General features: G+C 54.8%; 1 protein-coding gene across 1 annotated transcript; it reads left to right on the top strand.

Annotated features, from left to right (window-relative positions):
• Nucleotides 1-2,297: 2,297 nt before the first annotated feature.
• On the top strand, nucleotides 2,298-21,168 carry TUB (TUB bipartite transcription factor; the record flags this gene model as incomplete). Its single annotated transcript, XM_080694134.1, has 12 exons — nucleotides 2,298-2,335; nucleotides 10,039-10,090; nucleotides 10,506-10,668; nucleotides 14,052-14,195; nucleotides 15,356-15,523; nucleotides 16,605-16,726; nucleotides 17,108-17,305; nucleotides 17,538-17,650; nucleotides 18,404-18,521; nucleotides 20,081-20,179; nucleotides 20,393-20,564; nucleotides 21,035-21,168. 12 exons carry the CDS (start codon nucleotides 2,298-2,300, stop codon nucleotides 21,166-21,168), a joined length of 1,521 nt encoding a protein of 506 aa, XP_080550260.1.
• Between the last annotated feature and the right edge of the window lie 1,726 nt (nucleotides 21,169-22,894).

Genomic DNA, 22,894 nt, shown 5'->3' on the forward strand with positions numbered 1-22,894 from the left:
CCACCACATCCCTGTTCATATAAACTTGTGAGCACACACATTCATGTGTGTACCGGCACACAAACCTCAGGCTCCCCCACTTTCTCATGTGGATGTACACATGCACACGTGAGCACATGCACGTGCGCACACACACAGCCTCTGCAAGAAGAGACGTGAAGGGCTGTCTTATTTCTGCATATCACAGCACCTCCAGATTTTGCTCCCTTAAGACGGAGCCTAAAGTGTCTATTTAATAGATTCAATTACTACAGGCTCCTGAGACCTCCCAACTTAATTCTGATTGCTTTAAGGTGTCAGATAATTTGGGAAATGGGGGGAGCCTCAAATTCTTGAAGGGAAAGTCTCCTAGTCTCTGAGGAGGTAGCTGTGAAGGGCAATCCTGGATGGGGGTGGCCTGGAGAACAAGGCCTCCAGGAGCCAAAGGGGCTGGCTTCTTGCTTCTCGGCAGGGTTCTGTCCTGAAGGACAGAAGCTTCCAGGGAGTGGCTCTGCTGCTGTGCTGTGGCCCCCCATAGGGGGGGGGCAGTCCCTTTCTGCTGCCCTTCCTGGCAGACTAAGTGAGTGAAGCATCCCAGCAGTCGACCAGCAGCCCTGCTTTCTGCATGTCACCCCACTCCCAGGGGACTTAATTTGTCTGTTCTTGGCCTGCAGTGACAGTGATAGCTCTTAGAGGCTGATAAATAATCAGAGATAACAGCATTCAGAGAGACAGTCAGTGTCGATGCTCTGCCAGACAGACATGGATGGGACCTGCCCTGTGCTGCAGTCTGGGTGTGGGTGCGTGTGCGCTGCATGAACCTGCTGAGAGCAAGAGCTGTGGGCCCAGACTGGCTGTGTGTGAATGTTAGCTTCACCCTCGACCAGCTGCCTGACTGCAAAGTCCTTGCCTTCTCTGTGCTTCCATTTTCTCTGCTGTAAAATGGTATAACAATAGCACCTACCTCTCAGGGTGGTTGTGAGGGTTGAATGAGTTACAGTGTACAGATAGCACTTAACTGCCCAGCTGCTGACACTCAGCAGATGTTCCAGATGTCTTGATAACTATATTTATAGTAAATGTGCCAGAGGAGGCAAGGTGGAGACACTCAGAGAATCTTGGGGTGGGGCTTCTGGCTTGGCCTCCAGGTCCACAGGATGGGGCCCTGCAGGTTGTTCCCACTGTTCCCATCCAGTCGGACAGCACCAGAGGCCCCCACACCCCCGCATGGCTGGTCCTGCTGAATCCAGAGCCACCTGAGGCCGGACTGTGCGGGGCTCTCTATCCTCACAGACCCCTCCTCTATCCTGTTTCCTGCCCACCCTGGGGGCTGCCTTCCCTCCTGCTTCCCTGTTCTGCCTTCCCTGCCCTGCCTGCCTGGTGTTCAAGGGGTCCTAGTCACAGCCAGGACCACAGCATCACTTAGACAGCAAGAGGGTCTTTGTTGAGAACTATTTTACCTCCCATGAGCGGAGCACCCAGAAAGGGCTTTGGAGGACAGAGATCCTGTTGGACTTCAGCTCCATCACTTGCTAGCCATATGTCCTTAGGCATCTAGCATCCCGGAGGCTTCAGTCTCTGAGAAAAAGGGGCAACGCATCCATCGGCCTCTTGTGGCTATTGTGCTGGTTATACTATAATTCTGCGAGGTCTGACACCCTCCCCTTCACTGCTGAAGCTTAGATGGGAAGGAACCCCACCCACCCCAGCTTAGTGGGTCTTTTACTAAAGCAAACACAGAAGCCTCCCCAGGTGGCCTGTGAAGCCGCCCTGGTGAGAAGGAGGCCGTGCGTGGCCCGGAGGTTCCGGGGACAACTGGAGTCCCCCTCCCTGGTCCCCTGCCCCCGCCAAATCTGAGCAGCGGCTTCCCATCCCCGGGCGGACATAAGCATGTGCTCGCAGTTAGCCCGCCTCACAGAGGGAGAAACTGAGGCCTTGGGGCAGGCGGGGTGGGCGAGCCTAGGCGCGGCGGCCGGGGTGGGGGCTCCGGCGGGGCGGGGCGGGGCGGGGCGGGGCGGGGCGGGGCGGGGCGGGGGCGGGCTCAGCTCCCGGGCCGCCCCGCCCGCCTCCACGCGCGCTCCCGCCCGCCGCCCGCGCGCGCCCGCCGCTCTCCCTCCGCGCCGCGCCGCGCAGCGCACACGGCGTCCTCCGAGCCCGCGGCCGGGGCCCTGGCGTGCGGCGCGGGCCTCCGCGGGGCCCAGCGCCCCGGCCCGGGAGGATGCGGCCCGGGGCGGCCCGGGAGCTGAGCAGGGCCCCCGCGCCGGCCCCTACCCGCCCCGGCCTCCGGAGCCGCAGCCGCCGCCCCGCCCCCGGGAGACATGACTTCCAAGCCGCATTCCGACTGGATCCCCTACAGGTACGCGGGCGCCCGCCCCCCTCTCTCAGGCTCGCGGGCGAGGGCAGGCTGCCGCCCTCCGACGCCGAGGGCTGGGGGCGCGGGCGCCCACCACCCGGACTTGCTTGCAGGGCCGGCCGGAGGCGCCCGGCCCGGCCAGGGCACCTGTCCCCTCCCATCTTTTCCAACACTGGGGGCGCGGGTTGGAGGCGCTGTTCTTTCCTACCCTAACTTTAGGGGTCCCCCTCCCTAACCTACCTGCCCTCCCCCACCTCTTAACGGCCCGGGTTCCTGGAAGGGGCCAGTGGCCTTGCTGGGTTCGGCAGCATCATGTGGCCGCCCGGGGAAGGAGCGCAAACTGCTCTGAGCCCCCTCCTAGGCCCACACCCAGGCCACAGGCTTGTATAGCCTACGTGCACACACCCATACATCTGCACGCTTGCATTCACAGGATGTCCTCATGTGGGGCCAAAGACGCCCCTGCTGGTAGATTTACATCCTCAGGCATGGGTTTGTGGAGGCAGTTATTCTTAACCACATGGAGGAAGACATATGCACCCATTTAGCTGTCTCTACAGACAGCAGTTCTTGGGCTCACACAGGTGCATGCCTACATATCTGTGTGCATACACATCCTGTATCTGGAGAAGAACTGGCACCTACTACCCACTCACGAGTACTACCGGTATGTTTCAGAGACTCATTAATCTGCTTGCTAACAGGACTGTTGCTAGATGCATATCAACTCACAATACATTGAACTGCCCTTGCATGCACAAAACCACTCAAGAACCCCTCGACACACTCAGAGAAGCCCACCCCCCTCTATTCCAGACACCAAGGTCTGACCCAAAGATCGCCCTGCTGCTCTTCATCCTGGGGAGAGGGCTATATTCTTGGGCCTCACACAGGTGCGGGCTTTCCCCATCCTCTCTACTCCATTCTATTACCAGGAAAGGAGCTCATTGCCATGGCAGCACTGGATCCTTGCCCACCCATTGGTTCTTTGGTTGCCATGGACTACGGGGCTTGTCTCTAGGCCTCCTGGAGAGTTATGAGTGTAAAAAGGGTGTAGGACTGCTAAGGCCCACTTTTTATTGCCAACCCAGGTACACATGTTTGTAGGTGGCAGGACCAGACCGTAAGGACACACATTGTAACACAGGCTGCTCTAGAGAAGGAGCCTGACCCCAGTTACTGGCAGAAAGTAATTCTGACAAAGCTCTTTCATGAGTCTGTCCAGATAGCGTCCCAAATAGAAACCAGCTGCAACTGCCCAAGGCTGTTAAAAAGCAGATCTCTCTGCAAACCAGCTCCAGGCACCTGTCACTGGCTGGGGAACTCAGGGTTTCTCTTGAGAATTTTTGCTTCCAATCTCAACTTCTGTTGGGGGTTTCAGAGCTCCATGGGCTACTCTGTATACCTCCACCAATACACACACATGCACACGAGTCACCCATAGGTTCTCCTGCAGGCATACATAATCCATTCACACCACATTTTCACATGGATCAGGGAGACATTCTCACTGGTGACCGGGGCTGTGCTGACTTAAAAGAGTATGTGGCCTGGACAGATATCCAGGTTAGGACTACTGTATAAGTAGTTTCTGGAGCATTCTAGCATTCTTGGCACATGAAGATAGTGCAGCCTCACAGAGTCTCATGGATCTTTTGAACCCCGCAGAGGTGCCTGGGCAGTGCCTGTGGGCTGATGGACTCCAGGCATGTAATAGTGCCTGTGAGGGGGTCCAGGTGCAGGGTGGTGGCCACAGACTGAGGAGGCTGAGAGGAGCAGAACTTATGGCTATGGGGTGAATGGTATGTCTAGGATCTGGCGACCTAGAGACAGAGCCAGGCCAGGTCATATGGTTCAAGGAAGTTACTCCCAGGGAGTCAAAAACTGAAGTAACTTTTAAAGTAGGTGCCTGGGTCCTAGAGAAAAATCTCTCATTTTGGGGAGGCTTAAGCTTGTTTCTGGGAAGGAGGACCCCAGGAAGGTAGGATTGTCTCTGGAAAATGACTGTCCTCCAGCAAGTGTCCAGGGCAGTGGTGTCCTGCAAGGGAGTGGCTGGCACTCGACTCAGCCCAGGCCTGATTCTTTCTCCACAATCAGCCTGAAGCATAGAATCCTGCCACCCTGCAAGCCTAGCTCTGAGGAGCAGCTTGGTGCCCTCGTGGTTCTGCCTGCTTGCCCTCCCTCTTCCTCTGTCACTCTGCCTTCTTGTTCCACAGTAGGGAGGGTAGGTGTCCAACTGAGGGCGGCCTCTAGTCAGAAGTTGCCAGGATTCCTGCCACCTAGCCCTGCTGGATTTTTCTGGGCATGCACTGAGCCCAGAAACATTGGACTAGGGTATGGATTTCCAAACTAAAGATACCTGGGTTAAGAGAAGGAGGCAAAATGCCTCTTGCATTAACTAGGCTGCTGATTGCACACAAAGCCACAGGCCTGTCTGATCACAGAGAAACTGGGGCAGAAGACAGACAAGGCAATTTATTTGCAGGAGTGGGGGCACCATGTATGCATGTGCTTTGACTGACATAAGGTTTCCTTAATATCACAGCATGTCAGAACTGGAATGTGGTGTTTGGTTTGGGAGAGCGGAGTCAGCTGACTTGTTACCTCTGCTGGTGGAGGTTTCTCTCTGTCTGTGAGGGCTGCATCTTGCATTCCCTGGGCCCCGCTCATTTTCTCCAAAGCAGTGATAGTTGGTGATAATCTTCTTATGGGTAATTTTGTCTTAAGTTTATATGACCATGGATTAGTCTCACATTCTGACTTAAAAGGGAGCCATTTAGTTTATAAATTTGAACTACTGGGGTCATTTTTTTTTTGCCTTTTATTTTTCTATTACCACTAGTAATCTCTTAAACTTTCTGCCAGTTTCTCTTTACATATATCCTTGAAGAGTATTAAATGCCCATGATGCACATCTTTACAACATTGACAAGTCATAGGTGGGTGTAGCTCTGGCCATAATCGGTGCTGAGTGCAGCAGGCCAGCTCTGTCCTCAGTGCTCTCCTCTGGTCCTGAGGTCAGTGCACCGAGTCATGAGCTCCTTGAGAGCAGGGACCTTATGTGGTTCCTGGCTGTGTCTCCATCATGACCCAGCAGAGATAAGATGTCCACTGCTTCAAATCAAAATGGCATCTCCAAGTAGCTTTTCTGACTTCCTTAGTTTCTTCTTAGTTCCCATACTTGGATTCTCAGCACAGCTGAGGGGCCCAGCTTTCCTGGCACAGGGAGGACTCCCAGAGCCCTGCTTGCCAGGCGTGCCTCTAGTTCATAAAGAGGCTCAGGCCAGAAGGGCCATACAGGACATCTAGTTCTGTAAGTGCTCCCTGTAGCATCCTTACCAGGTGCCCTCTACTGCTGGCTGTAACTAGCAACTTCTTCCTTGGGTTGAGCCTAAGCATGGCTGTGTGTTCCTCTTAACTCTTGGCCCTTGTTCGGCTCCTCCCACCACTTGCTCACTTTGCTCTCTGGAGAGTGGTCTAAGTGATTGCTGATTGAGCTAGACTCCTATTTCAGTTCCACTAGGTGCCTTGGAAGCTTGCACCCACTGCTTCACCTCTGGCAACTCCTTCTAGCAACTCTCCAATTTCCTGTTCTTCAGAGATCACTGGCTCCATTTGAGCATTAGAATCGCCTATGGCACTTGCTTTAAAAAAGAGTGCTTTGATTCCGGGTCATGTTCCCCAGCAGTTCTGGTTTTAGTGCACACAGTATGTTTGGGAAGCCATCCTGGGAGACGGGTACTCCTGTGAGCAGCGTGGTCCTCCCTTCTGGAGCTGTTCAGTCCCACTGTGTTCTAAGCAGCTGTAAGGCAACGGAAGCCATGGGCATGGACTTGCTGGGGTCTGGCGTTGAGCACAGGATTGCAACCAGACCCCCCAAGTGGCCTGTCCTCCCCTGACAGCCCACTTCTCTGATTCCAGGGACTAACAGGGCTAGCTTCACTGAGACTGAGGGGAAAGAATGAGGACCAGAAGAGGAGATGTCTTCATGGGCATGGAGAGTGTCCAGGTGGTTATCTATTTCTAGGTTATCCTGACCCCCAGGCCTCTCATTACCTCTGGTAGGTTAGCTGGAACTTTTAAGGTGGAGAGTAAGAAGAGAAGAATGAAAGCAGCCGTCCTAAATATGCTGGCCAGGTCTGTATTTTCCAGCATACAGGAGAAGTGCCCCCTTGTTGTCAATGGTGGTTTACTTCCCCAGAGTCTGTCAAGTTCCTTGGAGGAGGCAGAGTGGAGGTAGAGGACTTAGCTCCCTGGGAAGGTGAAGTTGCTGCCTCGCTGGCCCTGGGCAGAGTGGACAGATTGGTGGACACTGCAGACGGGGGCTCCTGGGACTCTCTGCTCTGGCCCCCAGCAGGAGGCCACGGTAATGAAGGAGCTGCCAGGGTCAGCTGGAGGGCCTATCCATCAGTACCCTTCTCCATCCCAGTCTCCTGGCGGGGCTGCAGCTGGCAGCCGGGGCTTGGCAGTGATTCCATAATTGGAGCCGGAGTCATTAAAAAGCCATTACTGTCTCCTTGCGTGGTTATCCTTCAGTGCAGCGCAGAAGGGTGGCTATCAGAAGGAGGCAGGCTGGACGGTGTTGGTGAGGAAGCCGCAGGCCCAGGAATGGAGCTGCAGTGGAGGAGGGGTGCAGAGCGAGCTGGGCCTGCTGCGGGCAGGAGAGCAGTTTTGCTTCTGCTCTCCCTGGAGACAGCCACCATTGTTGTCGTTCTCCACCACATGCTGCTGTGTGCCTGGAATTCTTTGCTATTCTCCAGGGAGAGGTGTTGAGTGCTTGGATGCCTTGTCCTTGGCCAGGAACACCCTCCCAGAACAAGCTTGTCACACTGCGATTGTGGCCCACCTGGTGCCCTTGTGGCTCCTAGAAGCCTGGGCTTTCCCAGGAACCTGGTTTTACCTGTGGGCGGTACCACTCTCAGAGCCTTCTGGAGGCCTCAGGATGGCCCTTGCTCAGCCAAGAGCGTGCACTTCCCTCCCACTGCTGCCTCATTATCTACGCTCCCTCCCTTCCTCCTGGGTACTTGAACATACCTGGTTGTGAGTGAGGAGTGTGTGTGGGGGGTGCTTTCTGGGCACTTCTGAGGTTTTAGGGTTTTCTAGAATGTCTTTGGAAGCCTCACCCTTGTATTCACCTATCTTTTCTGAAGGCCCTAGCTAAGTCCTTTTTTTTTTTTTTTAAACCTGTGATTACATCTGATAATCAGTGTTCCTAAGCCTGTGGCTCTTTGTCCTTCTTTCCCATCAAGAAATGGAGCTGGGGACAGAGGAACAGGAAGTACTGTACTGTACTGTATCATGGAAAGCGGCCTCCTGACCGAGGCCCAACTGTACAGAGTCCACGGCAGTGTGACGGTGGATGTGGTAGGAAACTATCCCCTCTGCATGGATAAGGACATTCAGGGACACGGGGCAGTGAGGCTGCTGTGCCTAGAAACACCTATGTCAATCACAGCACCACTGCATCTCGAGGTGCCTTTGCCACTGCAACTATTACCTCTTAGCTGGATATCCCTTCTCTAAAGGGCTCTAGAAATCCCATCAGCACCATGGAAAGCATCTTCTTTGTCCTGCTTACCCAAGACCACTGCCAGGAATATCCCTGGTGACTGCCTCTATGCCTGGCACTGCCCTCTGAAAGTGTGCGTGGCTCGTGACATCCCCATCAGTTGTGAAAGGGCCTCTCTTCTTTGCCAACAAGGAAAGCCAGCACTGTCTTATGGAGGTCACACAGGGACTTCTGTGGCCAGGCTTCCAGCGCCGGCAAGGATACAGGTTGCCAGGCACCCAGGCCTGGAGCTCAGCAAGCAGAACACAGCTGGATTTCAGACCCTGTAGCTCCGGTCAGCGGTACAACTGTACAGAGCCCAGACTGTATTTCCCATCCATATTCTGGAAGTAGGGAACAAGTGTGCACCGCTCATGCCTCAGTGCATGGTGAGGTGTGCCAGTCAGTCTGTGAGCAGTGCCCTGCCCCAATGTCTCCCAGGCCTTTGACTCCAGGGGCACATGTGGAGAGCAGTGGCCTCTCAGTTCTGGCAGGTGTCTTGCCCACCTGAAGCTGAGCCTTGCTTCAGAAGCCCTCACTGCAGCCCCCCGGCCTGGGGTATGCCTTCCATGGTGAGGTGCTTCCCATCCCAGCCAGCTTGAATTTTTAGGAAACTGGTTCTGTCTGTGGTCTTAGTGACTCCTTGAGGGAGACCCAGAGGCAGCTGTGCCCTCAGAGACAGGTAGACTGTTTTAGGTGTCCGTAGTGGTGTGTCTGCTGAGCAGCATTTTCACCTGTGTTCTGTAAAATGAGCCATTTTGTGTGTGGCCCCACATCACAGTTGGAGCTCTTCTGGTGTGTAGAGCAGCCGATAGGTATCAAGGAAGGGCCTTCGCATATGTAAAGTGGATAGAACAGCTACCAATTGAAAAGATGCTTAAACCTCATAGGTTGTGAGCAGAGATGGGTGTGGGTGGTCTGTGATCTGGGGACTTCCTTTCACCTGCTGTCTCCCTCAGGGGACATGTAGGTCGGTGGTGGTTCTCACTAGAAAGGGCTGGCTGTCAAGAAGGGGAAATGGCTTTACCTTGTCTTTGGAGTGACTGGACCTTATGATACAGGCCATTCTCACCTTCAGACAAACATACCCACTTCTCACACGGGTCTGTATGCACATATTCACACCCTTCCTTACAGCTCACACAAACCTAGCGCACTTAGGTCTGGTTCGGGGCAGGCTCCAGCATAACTGTGTCAGGGCTGCCTGAGGCTCCCAGAGGGCAGGTCCTCAGGCTCCACCTCTGCCTCATACAGCTGCTTTGACTTCGGCTTTTATAGAATGTTGGCCTGGGGTGTCTTGGGCTAGCAAGAAGGCCAAATGGTTTGAGTTACCGGCTCCCTACTTGTGTTCAGACTTGCAGGGCGGCGGGGCCAGTCTGGTTAAGATGAGGCTGTGTGTCTTAAGACTCGCGGGGCTCAAGATTTGATGCCCCTAGTGCTGCCTGTGCCATGTGCCTGGGCACCGAAGGGCTGGTGGCTGGTTGCTGGGCAGCACACTGACCTGCAGTGTCCACCCTACTGACATCCTAACCCAGCCCTATCCCTGCCCTGGTGGACTTGTTGGTTTCTTAGCCTTTCTCTCCCAAATAAGAAGGACCCTCTCCCCTCTTTGAGGGGCAATGGTGACAATACCTTCACTCTGTTTGCCTGGGAGCCCAGAGTTTGGAGATGCTCCAGAAGACCTTGACTCTTCCAAAGAGGATGGGAAGGAAAAGGGGGAAAGCTGGTGAGATTCTCTAGAGGATGCTTGAGGGAGCAAGCCCCTGGTTTGGAGTCTGGCCTTGGGCCTAGCTTCTGGCTGGTGGCTCCACATGGGTTCCCTGGGTCTCACTCAGCCTGACCCTAAGGGAAGGCTCTCATCCTGATCTTACTGGGGGCAGGCTGGCTGGGCAGTCCTTGAGGCAAGTGGACTGAGCAGAAGATAAGCTTCCAAAGTGGCAGAAATGCAGTTCACACTCTTTCATCTCAAACTGGTCCCTAGATGGCAGCTTCCATCCCTTCTCCCTCCACCACATGGGCTCATGGAGTCCCAGGAGCCAGAATGGGAGGGCTGTAAAAGACTTGGGTGTGCCAGGGTGGGGACTGGGAGGGGGGTGGGTTCTGAGCTATATCCTGGCACCTGGTGGCCAGGCCCTGAATGCCCCTCTCTTCTCTGCAGTGTCTTAGATGATGAGGGCAGCAACCTGAGGCAGCAGAAGCTTGACCGGCAGGTGAGTGAGGCTGGGCTTGGTGGAAGGGTGGGGGAGGGTGTCACTCCAGTGGTTCTGTCTGATGGGGAAGAATGGAGGTGAACTCTCCTTTACCAGCTCAGCAGTAATGGTGCCCAGCCCATGAGGCTTCTGCCATGCAGGCAGCCAGGGCAACTACAGGTGGAGGTCTAGACTTCTGTGCTGTGGTTGGTCAAGGCAGCCATCTGGGCTGAGTTTTGCCACCCTTTCTTGGCTCCCAAGTCTAGGGGTGCCAAGAACATGTAGCCTTGGCCCAAAAAAGGCTTTGGACCCTAGTGTGAACTCTGAAACCTAGCCTAGTCCGCAGGGTACTCTCTTCCTCTCTGCTCTTGGAGCCCCTCCCTCCTTGGGAGGCACGGGGGCAGCTCACCTCTGTGCCTGCCCTGTGCCCCTGTAGCGGGCCCTGCTGGAGCAGAAGCAGAAAAAGAAGCGCCAGGAGCCCCTGATGGTGCAGGCCAACGCAGATGGACGGCCCCGCAGCCGACGGGCCCGGCAGTCAGAGGAGCAAGCCCCTTTGGTGGAGTCCTACCTCAGCAGCGGTGGCAGCACCAGCTACCCAGGTACCCCCTGCCTCCTGCCCCAGGGGCGGGCAGCCAGCCTGGGAGAGGCACGTGTGGTGCCCACCCCAGCAGGGCTTGGGAAGCCTCTTGGGGGGGATGTTCTGCTGACCCAGGCCAAGTGAGGGTTTGCCCAGGCTGAATATGGTGCCCAGCCCAGCTGGACAGCTGAGTGGGGCAGGCAAGAAACACTGGATCTTTATAGCCTTGGGCTTCTGCATATGCACAGGCTGTTACCTCCTGGGTCAGAAGCTGGGGCCAGAAGACTAAATCTTTTGTTTCCTTACTTTTATGTCTGCTCATATGAAGTCTTTACACATTGGCTTTTTATGGGAAATCCCTTCACCAGTCAGCCCCTTTACAGATCCTGGGCAGCCTGTCCGGAGTGGACCAAGGTGGACTTTCTGATGAAGTCTTTGGGCAGATTGGTTTGGTGTTGGTTCAGCTGGTAGGCAGGCTCTGTTGCATCCCTGCTTCCAGGACTCTCCTTCCTGCTTCAGTTCAGTTGAATACCCCAGGCCAGAAGGTGTCCCAGCTTGGGGGTGGGAGTAGGAGACTAAGAGAGAGTGAGAGGGAGGGAGAGGAAGGGGGAGAGGGAGAGGGAGGGAGGGAGGGAGGGAGGGAGAGAGGAGGGGGGGAGAGAGAAACACAGTCACCATCGCCCCCTGCTGGCATGCAGGTTGCTACTCTGAATGCAGTAGTAACTGAAGTTATAGGCCGATGGCTTTGGCAAGTTAGGAAGAACCTTAGCGACCACGGTTCTCTCCTCCCTCTGTGGCTTCTTTCTGACCTGGAGCTTCCAGCCACATTGAACTGCTGGTAGTTAACTCAGGCTAACCTTCTTCATCAATGGCTGGCTCCATCTCCATCTTCCTGCCCCTCAGTGTCTCAGGTTCTTCCCTGTGTTTCGCTGACCAAACCCCTTAGCTCAACCCTCACCCTAGCCTGTGCTTTGGAGGGCAGCAATTGGGTCCCTTTCGCCTAGTGCCTAGGCTGTAGCTTGGCACACCTTACAAGCTTGGTCCCCATTTATAATAATAAAGGCTATAATAAAGGCTGTCTTTGGGCATTCGCCAGGGCTAAGCATGGGCTTTGTGCTCTGCCTGCATTCCCATTCTGTCCTCACAGTGACTCCTGAGCCCCACGCAGTTGAGAAGGCACGGGCTCAAGGGCTTCAGCCGTTTGCCCGTAATACGCAGCTAGTGAGCAGTGGGGCTGGTTGACACCAGCCTGTCCGACTCCGATGGTCTTCCCACTGTATTGTGTTGCTCCTTCATAGTAACCCCCCTGTGCAACCTTCAGTTCAGCCCCCTGGGCGTGCCTCTACCTGAGAAGCCCTTCAGGAGGGGGACGGGGACCTCAGCCCAGCTGTCTTAGAGAGGCAGCTCTGGCTGCTCCTCGCAGAAATGGCCCTACCCCACCCTTCCTGGCAGCTTCTTCCTCCATTTTCTGTGGGTGCCATCTCAGGGATAGCCCTGGCATGCTACAGGGAGGGCAGCCACTGTCGTGGGGCCTGTGTACCTGGCCTGCTGCTGTGTGGGCAGCTCAGCCTGCCTAGCATCTGGGCACTGAGGTTTGAGTGGGATCGGAGCCTGCAGCCAGGACTTGGGCCTGCTGTCTGTGCCGAAGGCCATGTCTTGAGGATCCGCTGATTAGAGTGCTCAGCAGGTGTGACCCAAGCACTGACCAGGCGTGAGAAGCTGTGGTAAGAGAGGGAGCGCCTCGGTGGGGGTGTGGCCAGAGCAGATGGGTTTTCTGGGCCTGCCACGCCTGGTTACCTGCTCTCGTGTGACTGTGGACAAATCATTTACTCTCTTTGGGTCTGTTTACTTCACTCTTAAATGAGGAAAATCTGTCGTAGAGGTGTAGAAGTTGGGCTGCAGTGTGTTCTACTGTGTCCAAAATCAGAGGATTGCTGTTCCCTGCTGAGGCTCCCTCTCTGGGCGCCCAGTTTCTGTCCACTTCTGAGTGGTGGACAAAGCCCTGGGGAGGCTGCAGTGCACCTGGCTGGCTGACCTGGGAATTGTTTCTGAGGCCCCGCCCCCTTCCCTTGGCATTGGCTGTCTCCTGCTCTGCCCTCTGCTGGCTTTTGGTGTTAAATACAGGGGATCATTCCAAGAGGAAGACAGGCAGGTATTAGAACTGAGGGTTCCTCCCAGTGAGTTTTTGATCCGCCAGCTGCACTCATTTATGATATACAGTCATTCATTTTCTAGATATCTAGTAAAACCTACTTTGTGTCCAGCTGTGGATCAGAAGCTGTGAATCCTGGGTGTGGTCTCTGCTTCCCTGGCTCTTAGGGTCTAGGTAGTCACAGCTGTGCTCTATAGAAAGCAGCCCGTTCTGTGAAGGGATGACAGGATACCTGCTCTGACTGGAGCTTCAGAAACAGCTTCCCTGAGCTGGAACCCGCAGGGTGAGTGGAAGTTAATTAGATGAGAGGCTACTGCAGGCAGTGGGGACAGCAAGAGGGAAGGCCCTGTGACGAGGCAGGGTGCAGTTCACACTAGGCACCAAGCGAGCCTGGTGAGGCTGGAGGTCTTGGTGCCCTGGTAATCAAGTGTGGTTAGGCCAAGGGGCAAGGAGGTAGTGGGGGAGGGTAGATGCGCAGGATAGTGTTGGTTTTATCTGAAGAGCAGTCAAACTGTACATCGATTCCCCCCCCCCCATTACTGGGGATGGAACCCAGGGGCATTGTACCTTCGAGCTACACCCCCAGCTCAATTTTTTAGTCCTTTTTATTTTTGAAACAGGGTCTCACTGAGTAGCAAAGGGCCTCACTAAGTAGCTGAGATGTCCCCTAACCACGAGCCTCTGGTCTTAGCCTCCAGAATGCTGGGATTACAAGGGTTTGCCACCACGCCCAGCTCTGTGCATGGATTTTGAGCAGGTTAGGGTCCTGCTGTGTGGAGCATATGGAGGCCACCAGCTGAGACCTTTCAGAGACCTCTCCTTTGGGTGTATGGCTTTGGGTGACCCTCTTCTGGGTGCTCCTATACTCCACATTCCCACAGGCTCAGCACCTGAGGGCTGTGCAGGATCCCTAGAGCACTTGGCCTGGCTGTGGACTCTCCAGAAGATGCAGCCTTGGCACCCTTCTCCACCATCTTCTCAAGGACACTCTCCCAGGCTCTGCCCAGGCTCAGAACAGCCTTGCTTGCTCGGATTCTTGACTGATCATGGCTTTGGCCTGCCATCGACTTTGTCACACTGGGTGGGGGCCTGCCCTGATGGAGATGGGTGGCCTGAATCTGTGAGTGCAGGAGGCTGCACAGGGGCCTGGTGGAGGCGGGGGGAGGGAAGCGCTGTGTGGGCACTATATTTGAGTGGGAGCATCCCGATGTCCATTCCTCTCTTCTTTCTGTTTTGGGTTCTCTCCCGAGCAGTTCAAGAGGCCGACTCGCTTGCCAGTGTGCAGCTGGGAGCCGCCCGCCCAACAGCACCAGCCTCAGCCAAGAAAACCAAGGCAGCGGCTGCATCCGGCGGCCAGGGTGGGGCCTCTAGGAAGGAGAAGAAGGGAAAGCACAAAGGTTAGCTTGTCTTCTCCACAGTCCTTCACTGTGGCCTGGCCCCCACGGTGGGGAAGCCTATCCTCCTACCTGTAGGCAAGGTATGGGGTGAGCAGTCTCACTACTGTACAGACTGGCACTCAGGGTCACCCACAGGCTTATCTAACTCATAGGATACATGGGCTGGCCAAGGGGTATGAGCAGGATTGCCATACTGCCAAGAAGTGAGTCCATCTCAGCTGGGGCTCAGGACCATCCTCCTTCCTGTCCCGCCCACCTCTGACCCGGCCTCCCCATAATGACCTTTCCCCAGGACACTCCCAGGCAGCTAACCTCATGCCGATGCAGCCCTGGCTGTCAGCTGTCCCTAGGATATGGGCTTTCCTCAGTTCCCATTGTTCCTGTTTTCGACAAAGATCCCTGAGCACTGATGGAGACTTCTGCCCTGAGCCCTGTCTCCTGGCTGGACACCCTATTTCCTCGACCCTTGCTCATGGGAGCAAGTTCCAGGCCACTGTGTCATAGCTGGAGAGTGGCGTGTCTGGGTCCATGGCTTCTGGAACCGGCTGCTGCACTCAGGGCAGAACTTAGGCAGGCAGAATGGCTGCCACCTGTGTGGGCCAGGCCGCCCTTCCATCATGGAAGCTGTGGCTACTGGGGCAGGAAGGTGACATGCGGTGGGAGGTCCTCTGCCTGGAACGCAAGTGTATGCCAACCAGTCTTTTTTCGAGGGGCTCCCTGTGTTCCTAATGATGTGTGTGTGCGTGTGTGAGAGAGAAGAGAGAATGAGAGCACCGGCACTGACTTGTAGCTGGCCGTGTCTGTGAATGATCATTGGCCTCAACTCTGAACCACGGTCTGGGCAGATACTTGTTCTCCATCTTGTTTTCTCTACCATACAGTTGGTTTTGTAGATGGCTGCTGTCTGTCTTAAGCATGTGGGGTATTTCAAACTAACCCTTGGCAATTAATTTGGGAAAAGAACAAAAAAAAAAAAAATCAAAGCCCACATCCTTCTCCAATTATTAACAGGCTGACAGCAGTCATTAGTTTTAAAAATCAGTTTTGTGAATAAAGTCTTACAGAGGGTCTCCTCACTCATCCCTCACCCCATCATGGACGTCTGAGAGTCCAGGCCCTCCTCTCCCCCTGGATGTGACTCAGGAGTGTCTGGCCTACAGGCAGCGGCGGGCCAGCAGCACTGGCAGAAGACAAGTCTGAGGCCCAAGACCCTGTGCAGATCCTGACTGTGGGCCAATCAGACCACGCCCAGGACGCAGGGGAGACGGCAGCTGGTGGGGGCGCACGGCCCAGCGGGCAGGACCTCCGTGCTGCGATGCAGAGGAAGGGTGAGCCCCACGGGGGCCCAGCTGGGACCACAACCCAGTCCCAGGTTCTCAGGCACACCCTTCTCCGGGAGCATGGCCTTCATGTGTCTGGTCCAGCCTTTCCCTGTCTATGGGAGAGGGGGCATAGTGGAGCCAAATTAGAAGTTTTGGGAAGAGAATGATAAGGGAAAGTATGAGCTAGGGTAACCAGCCCACAGCCCTTCCTTGTCTCTTGCTCCCCAAAGGTCCAGGTTTACAAGGAAGATTTCTTTTCCTTTTTTTTTTTTTTTTTTTTTTTTTTGTGGTACTGGGGATGGAACCCTTCTCCCTCCAGGCTACACTTCCAGACCTATTTTATATTTTTATTTGGAAACAGGGTCTCTTAAGCCAGCGTGGCTGGTTTCGAACCTGTGTGATCCTCCTGTCCCTGCCTCCCAAGCACAGGGATTACAAGCGTGCACCACCACGCCCGGCTCCCTTTTGTCTTTGAAAGATGTTCCCCATGCATCTGCTGAGCTAGAGGGAGCAGGGTCAGGATGCCGGGAGGTGGGGCAGGTCCTCCCTGAAAAGCTGCTGCCAGCTTTGCCCACCATGAGCCCTGCCCCTAGTAGCCGCTGGTGCATAGTTGCAGAGGGAAGAAGCCCGGCTGTGACGTACACGTTGTGTGGAATCTGCTCAAGGAGAGCTTCCTGGAGAAAGGGCTGTTGAGAGAACCCAGGCTTTTCCTCTAGCCTGTGCCAGCCAAGGGCCTCTAGCAGGCTCAAGGTCGGAAAGGGGGTTCCCCGTGCAGGTGCAGCTCAGCCGAGGCTCTGAAACACAAGAGACACACGGGGAGTGTGGCTGCTAGAGAGGAGGAGGGGCAGGGAATGAGCTATATCTGGGTGGTGGGAATGTGTCCCTAGGGTTGTGACCAGCCCCAACTTGTGTGTACGCTTGAAATGTATGTCCTTGTGTTTGTCTCTGTGTGTAGGAGAACATATGCCAGTGTGTGTGTGCATGTGCGTGCACGCAGGTGAATTGTGTCTGGACATGTCTGTTACCACATGTATCTTGGAGGGTGGGTGGGTCCTCTTCACTCGTCCCTCTGTTCTGCTCCCCCCAGGCATCTCCAGCAGCATGAGCTTTGATGAGGAAGAGGAGGATGAGGACGAGAACAGCTCTAGCTCCTCCCAGCTGAACAGCAACACCCGCCCCAGCTCTGCCACTAGCAGGAAGTCCATCAGGGTGAGTGAGCGGCTTTCATCCACAGCGGGAGGTTGGATGGCAGTGTGCAGAGGACTGCCTGCCTGCCTTGGCGGCAGGGAGGGGGTTGTGTGAAGACACGATGGATGGGGAGCTGCCTCTCCTGGGACCAGACCCAGCTGCCTATCAGGAGCCTCTCTGGCTGGGCCCTTCTGCCCTTGCACCCTTCCTCCTAATCTCTTAGCTAAGCCAGCGGGGCTGCATGGCTCCTCTGAGGCACTGCCCATATTCCCATTTTCACATCCCCGGGATCCTGTTCTGTCTCTTGTACCACCGCGTCAGGAGGCAGATTTGGATCCCAGACCACCAGCTCTGGCTGCGTAGGGACCCTAGGGCTCAGACTCCTACTCTCCCTGCTCACAGGATGCAGCCTCGGCCCCCAGCCCAACAGGCCCAGAGCCGCCGGTGGACGTTGAGGTCCAGGATCTGGAGGAGTTTGCTCTGAGGCCAGCCCCTCAGGGCATCACCGTCAAATGCCGCATCACACGGGACAAGAAGGGGATGGACCGGGGAATGTACCCTACCTACTTCCTGCACCTGGACCGTGAGGATGGGAAGAAGGTGAGGTTTCATCTAGGCCCGGGGGCCCTAGAATGTGGCTGGAAACCACACCTCCAACACTGACCTCTCAGTTCCCCAGAGAAACAAGAGCCTCCGTGCCTGCCCAGTGCAGGCCTGCATGATTGCCAGTGTGTGTGTGTGTTACCCCTGTGAGCATGGTGTGTGAATGGCTCCCATGACTGCATGAACCCAGAGGCTGGGACTGGAACTTGACCTTGCTCCACTCCCCAAGGTGTTTCTCCTGGCGGGAAGGAAGAGAAAGAAGAGTAAAACTTCCAATTACCTCATCTCTGTGGACCCAACAGACTTGTCTCGAGGAGGGGACAGCTACATTGGGAAACTACGGTACCAGCACTCCCTAGGACAGAGGCGGGATGGAGGGAGGGGGGACCGAGCAGGCCACCGAGAGAGTACTCCCCTGTCCTTGAAGACATAAGCCAGGGTGGGATCCTCTGCCAGAGTCTACCACAGGCCCAGACTGTCCAGACTAGAGCAACTTGGACTAAGCTGCTCCCGGGCAGGTGGGTGCAGGCCCAGCATGGGAGAGCTGCCTGGGTCCCATGTTCGGTGCCAAGGGGCAGGCTGAGAGCCCTCGAGGAAAGAGAATCTCAGACATCCTGGGGTGGTGGAGGAGCAGAGGAGCTTCCAGGCCACACAGGGGATGTCGGGTTTGCTGAGGCAAACTGGGGAGCATCACTGAAATGCTAAATGGTGTTAGTTAAAGCTGAGATGGGACTGGAGGGAAGGGCAGTCATCTCACCCACCCCATGGCGTGCTGAGTCCCCATGACAGTAGACACTGTTCTGCTTGTTTACCTCCCTTTGAGGCAGAACCTCTGTTCTCCCAGGTAAATCTGTGGAATCCTGATCTATATCCCCAAAATCTGTCACTGAAGTGAGGTGCCCTTTGAGTCAATTCAGAGCAAGACCAGGTCTCTGCTTGAGGCACTTTCAGAGGCATGGATTCAGTGAGCAGTGTGTCCTCAGGTCAACCTGTGGCCCAGCCCAGAATACTGTGCAGATTCCCCATAGGACAGTGAGCTGTTCCTGCCCCAAGCTAAGGGTGCATGACCCTATGCTGATTGTGCCTTTCCTCCAGGTCCAACCTGATGGGCACCAAGTTCACCGTTTATGACAATGGCGTCAACCCTCAGAAGGCATCGTCATCTACTCTGGAAGGCGGAACCTTGCGTCAGGAGCTGGCAGCTGTATGCTATGTGAGTCCTGGTTCCTGGGTTTCTGATAAGTTAGACTTGAAACTCAGGACTTGCTGCCTGATCTGGGGTCCATCCCATCTGTCGGAGGGTAGTCAGGGTTGTACATAGGGGCCTGTCCTCTGCAGTCATCTCTGCCTGGGACAGGGACTCTGTTCCTCTCTTGTCTTCAGGGCTCAGAGCACTGCGGGCCATCTGCCTGCAGAGTTCTGGGAGCCATTCCTGGCTGTGTGCAGCCCAGCCCAGGAGTCTCCTGATTAGGAGGCCTGGATCCTTGTCTGTGCTTCCCTCAAATCACCCTTCTGGAATGCCACATCTGCACAGATCACACGGCCCTCCACATAATTGTCTCATTAAATGTTCAACCTAAGAGGTAGATCCTATTTTCTTTGTAAATAGGAAATTTAAGATCACAGTTTGGATCAATTGGTAACATTACACACACACACACACACACACACACACACACACACACACACTGCATTGTAAATACAGGAGATTTCACTATCTCTCTGGAGCTCGGTTTCTTCATTTTTTAAAATGAGAGATGGGTGTCTGCCTGGGCGTGTGCACTTCTCAGGTTATTGGAATCCAAAGATATTTTGCATAGTCCCACAGTGCCACCTGCTGGTCAGTTTTGGAAAGGCAACCAGAGTCTTCAAGTTTTACTGACCCCACCTGTAATCCTGTGTCCCGTTTGAGGTACTGAGGATGTAACAGTGAACGGACATATATTTATACCCTCATGGTATTCAAGCTCTTAGTAAGACCTACAAAACATTATGTATAAATTACGATTGGTACTAAGAAGGAAAAAATCAAGTAGGGAACTGGGGGATGTGAAATGTCAAGGTGTGTATATGATTTTAGGGAGGATGGCAGGGAGTGCCTCACCGAGGTAACTCAAGTAAAGACCAAAAGGAAGTGAAAGCTAGCTGTTACATGCCTGCAGCACAGCCAGGGAAAAAGTTGTAAAAGCCTGGCATGAAGGAGAAATGGCAAGGAGGACAGAGTGAATGCAGAGAAGAGTAGACAGCAAGGGGCCAGGTCATGTCAGGCCTTGCAGGTAGAGTACAAGCTTCAGTGGGCGCCACCAGAGGGCTTTGAGCAGAGAAGGAAAGCCATGTTACTGAGAACGGACAATGGGGAGGAGGTACTGAGGACAGAAACAAGGAGTCCAGTTAATGGCTATCAGTGATCTCATGAGAGATGGTGGTGGTGAACAGTGGGAGAGTCTGTGTGATCAGAGGGTAGAGCTGATAGAAATTGCTGGTGGGTTAGAAGTGGGATGTGAGAAAGAGAAGAGTCCAAGCAATCCACCTGAGCAAATGGATAGCTGAGTTGCTGTAAACTGAAGCATGTAGACTATTAAAAGAGCTAGTCTGGGTAGAGTAGAGATCCAGGAGTTCAGGTCCAGACACGCTCAGTTTAGAGATGCTCATTAGACTTTCAAGTGGAGATGATACAAACTAGCTCCTCAGCTCCATTCCCTTTCCCCCAGTTTCTCCATGAGGAAAGTGCCCTCCTCAGGTCTAAGATCAATACTGAGTTCTGTTTTCTAGGAGACAAATGTCTTGGGCTTCAAGGGGCCTCGGAAGATGAGTGTGATTGTCCCAGGCATGAACATGGTTCATGAGAGAGTCTCGATCCGTCCTCGTAACGTGAGTCTCCTCCCAACCTCACCCCTCTCCCATCATCCCAGCCTCCGCATGAGCTTCTAAGGGCAGAATCCAGCGGGTGTGATTATGTATAGGGGATACAGAAATGCCTTGGGCGTCTGGGGAAATCCGAGAAGTCCCATTCCTGGGGAAGATCTCTTTGGGTGGTCATGACACCAAGGCTTGGGCCTGGCTCAGATGAAGCGACCCTCCTAGGAGCATGAGACACTACTAGCACGCTGGCAGAATAAGAACACGGAGAGTATCATCGAACTGCAAAACAAGACACCTGTCTGGAATGATGACACGCAGTCCTATGTACTCAACTTCCATGGGCGTGTCACACAGGCCTCCGTGAAGAACTTCCAGATCATCCATGGCAATGACCGTGAGTGCTTCTGCCTCTCCTCATACTGTCCGTGTGGTACCCGGGGCCCCAAGTTTAGGATTCAGCTCTCCTAGCCCTGTCCCTACCAGTCAGAGTTTTAAGGATGTGGGCTATCTGGCCTAGACATAAGGAACATTCTGCCATGACTGGGAGGCCCTGGAAGCACTTTCTTTAGAGCCCTGTCCCAGAGTCTGTGTACTTAGCAGAATCTCAGGCATGGGAACACCCTTTAAATGGACCTTTTTCTCTTCTTTGTCTCCTGATGTCTGTACATCCTTTTCTTTCCTTTGTCGTCTGCTGCTTCTTTCCTGCTACTTCTCCCATTGTGCCTTTGTTGTACTTCCTTTGGGACTTCCTTGGCATCTCTGCTTTTCACTTTTTCTTCCCTTCTGTGGCTCGGGTATGTCTGTCCTTCCCTTCTCTACCATCCCTGCTCTTGTTTTTGTGTCCATGCTTGTGCCTGGCTCCAGCGGACTACATCGTCATGCAGTTTGGCCGGGTAGCAGAGGATGTGTTCACCATGGATTACAACTACCCGCTGTGTGCACTGCAGGCCTTTGCCATTGCTCTGTCCAGCTTCGACAGCAAGCTGGCCTGCGAGTAGAGGCCTCCTTGTGCCCTTTGGGGTTGCCCAGCCTGGAGTGGAGCTTGCCCGCCTGCCTGTGGAGACAGCCCTGCCTACCCTCTGTTCATAGGCCTTCTGCCAGATGAAGCTTTGGCCCTTAGCGGGCTCCCTGGCCTAGATGGCCAGCAACTGGCTCCTCTGCCTCTGCTGCTGAGGCAGGGGAGTAGCGGGTGGGTGTGAAGGGACAAGAGTAATTCTTTCTGTGCCCCAGATCACCATGCACTCCCACTCTCAAGGTTAGTACCTTGCTGCAGTCATGTTTGCCAAGCTGGGCAACCTCCTCAGCTGGGAAGACCAGAAGAGGCATAGAGGGAGAGGAAGCACAAGCAGGGCTATGGTGGCCCAGCCATCCACTCAGCCCAGGAGTCAGATGACAATGGGAGCCCCGACAGGTAGGGGCCCAGTGAGTGAGTGAGTGAGTGAGAGAGAGAGAGAGAGAGAGAGAGAGAGAGAGAGAGAGAGAGAAAGAGCGTGTGTGTGTGTGTGTGTGTGTGTGTGTGTGTGTGTGTGTGTGTACGCGCGTGTGTAGGGCATATCAACTTTATGTAGCAAAGGGCTTGGTGGCCAACCTGGCCCCTCCAACTGCAGAAAGCCCTCCAACTTCAGAAGGCCCCAGCCAGGCCTGAGGGAAGTTAGGGGAACAGGGGACAGGTGAGTGGCAGGATTGCCAAGACAGCAGGGGCCTAGCCAGCTGCTGGCAACAGCTGATGTCTGGGGTTCTAGCTCATTCATCTCTCCAGGTTTGCCCTGTGCTTGCATAGACAATGGGAACCCAGCACTCAAGGCCAAATGTCATAGTGGATGGGGCCCGCCGGAGGCGCACACCAGGCTCCCCAGAGCAGGGCTGTCCTGGAAGCTGTCACCTGGCCCAGGAGATCTCTGCTGAGCAGCCCCAACAGATCCCTGGGAACTGTCAGTGGGACCCAGGCCTCAGGCCAGTCCCGAGCCGTGGCATGTTCCAGGAAGATCTTCCCTCTCTGTGGAGACCCAGCTGTGGGCGCTCTTGGGGTTTCCGCTCCCACTGCTGTCAGCCAAATTGTGGTTGGTGCGGGCTGCTACATGTGTTGTTCTTGGGAGAGAATGGGGTGAGGAAAGCAGGGGATATTTTAGAATCAGAAGTGGCAAGAGCCTGAGGGATTAACTTGTTGCTTTCAGTGAGTCACACAGAAAATGGGACTTGCTCTGGGTTACCCAACTAGTTAATAGCGAGTCCAGCACCTCAACTCCCTCAATTTCTTTGTTTCCACTGTCCCCCAAGAAAACTAGTATTTCTAGCTCTCTAGCCTTCTGGAACCCATTCTGCATGCCCTTCCCCTGACTCCAGAGACAGAAACGTCAGAGCTGATATGTAAGACAGAAACACTTTCAGTAGGGGATCAGGCAGTTCCCTGGTGAAAGTTGTCTGGCTTTCTGCATGTAGGTCTGATCAGGCCTGGCCCCTCCCTGAGGCTGCACAGCCCTGAGCAGACCTCAGCAAGGCACACGGCTCTGTCTGGGTGCAACAAGTGTCCAGGTGCCCCGGGCTCAACCTGATTCCTCCCCCTTCCCCTTGGAGGCGCCATCCACCCTACAGGCCTGGGAACTCTAAACGCCTGTTTGTCCTTTACCCTGGCAGAGACTTCTTACCCAGATGGCAATCAGAAATCTGTGGGAATACAGCAGCAGTTGGACTTGGCATTAGAGTACATGTGCTGGGAAAGGCCAA

The sequence above is a fragment of the Muscardinus avellanarius genome (assembly GCF_963383645.1).
Source record: "Muscardinus avellanarius genome assembly, chromosome: 1".
NCBI classification, from domain to species: Eukaryota; Metazoa; Chordata; class Mammalia; order Rodentia; family Gliridae; genus Muscardinus; species Muscardinus avellanarius.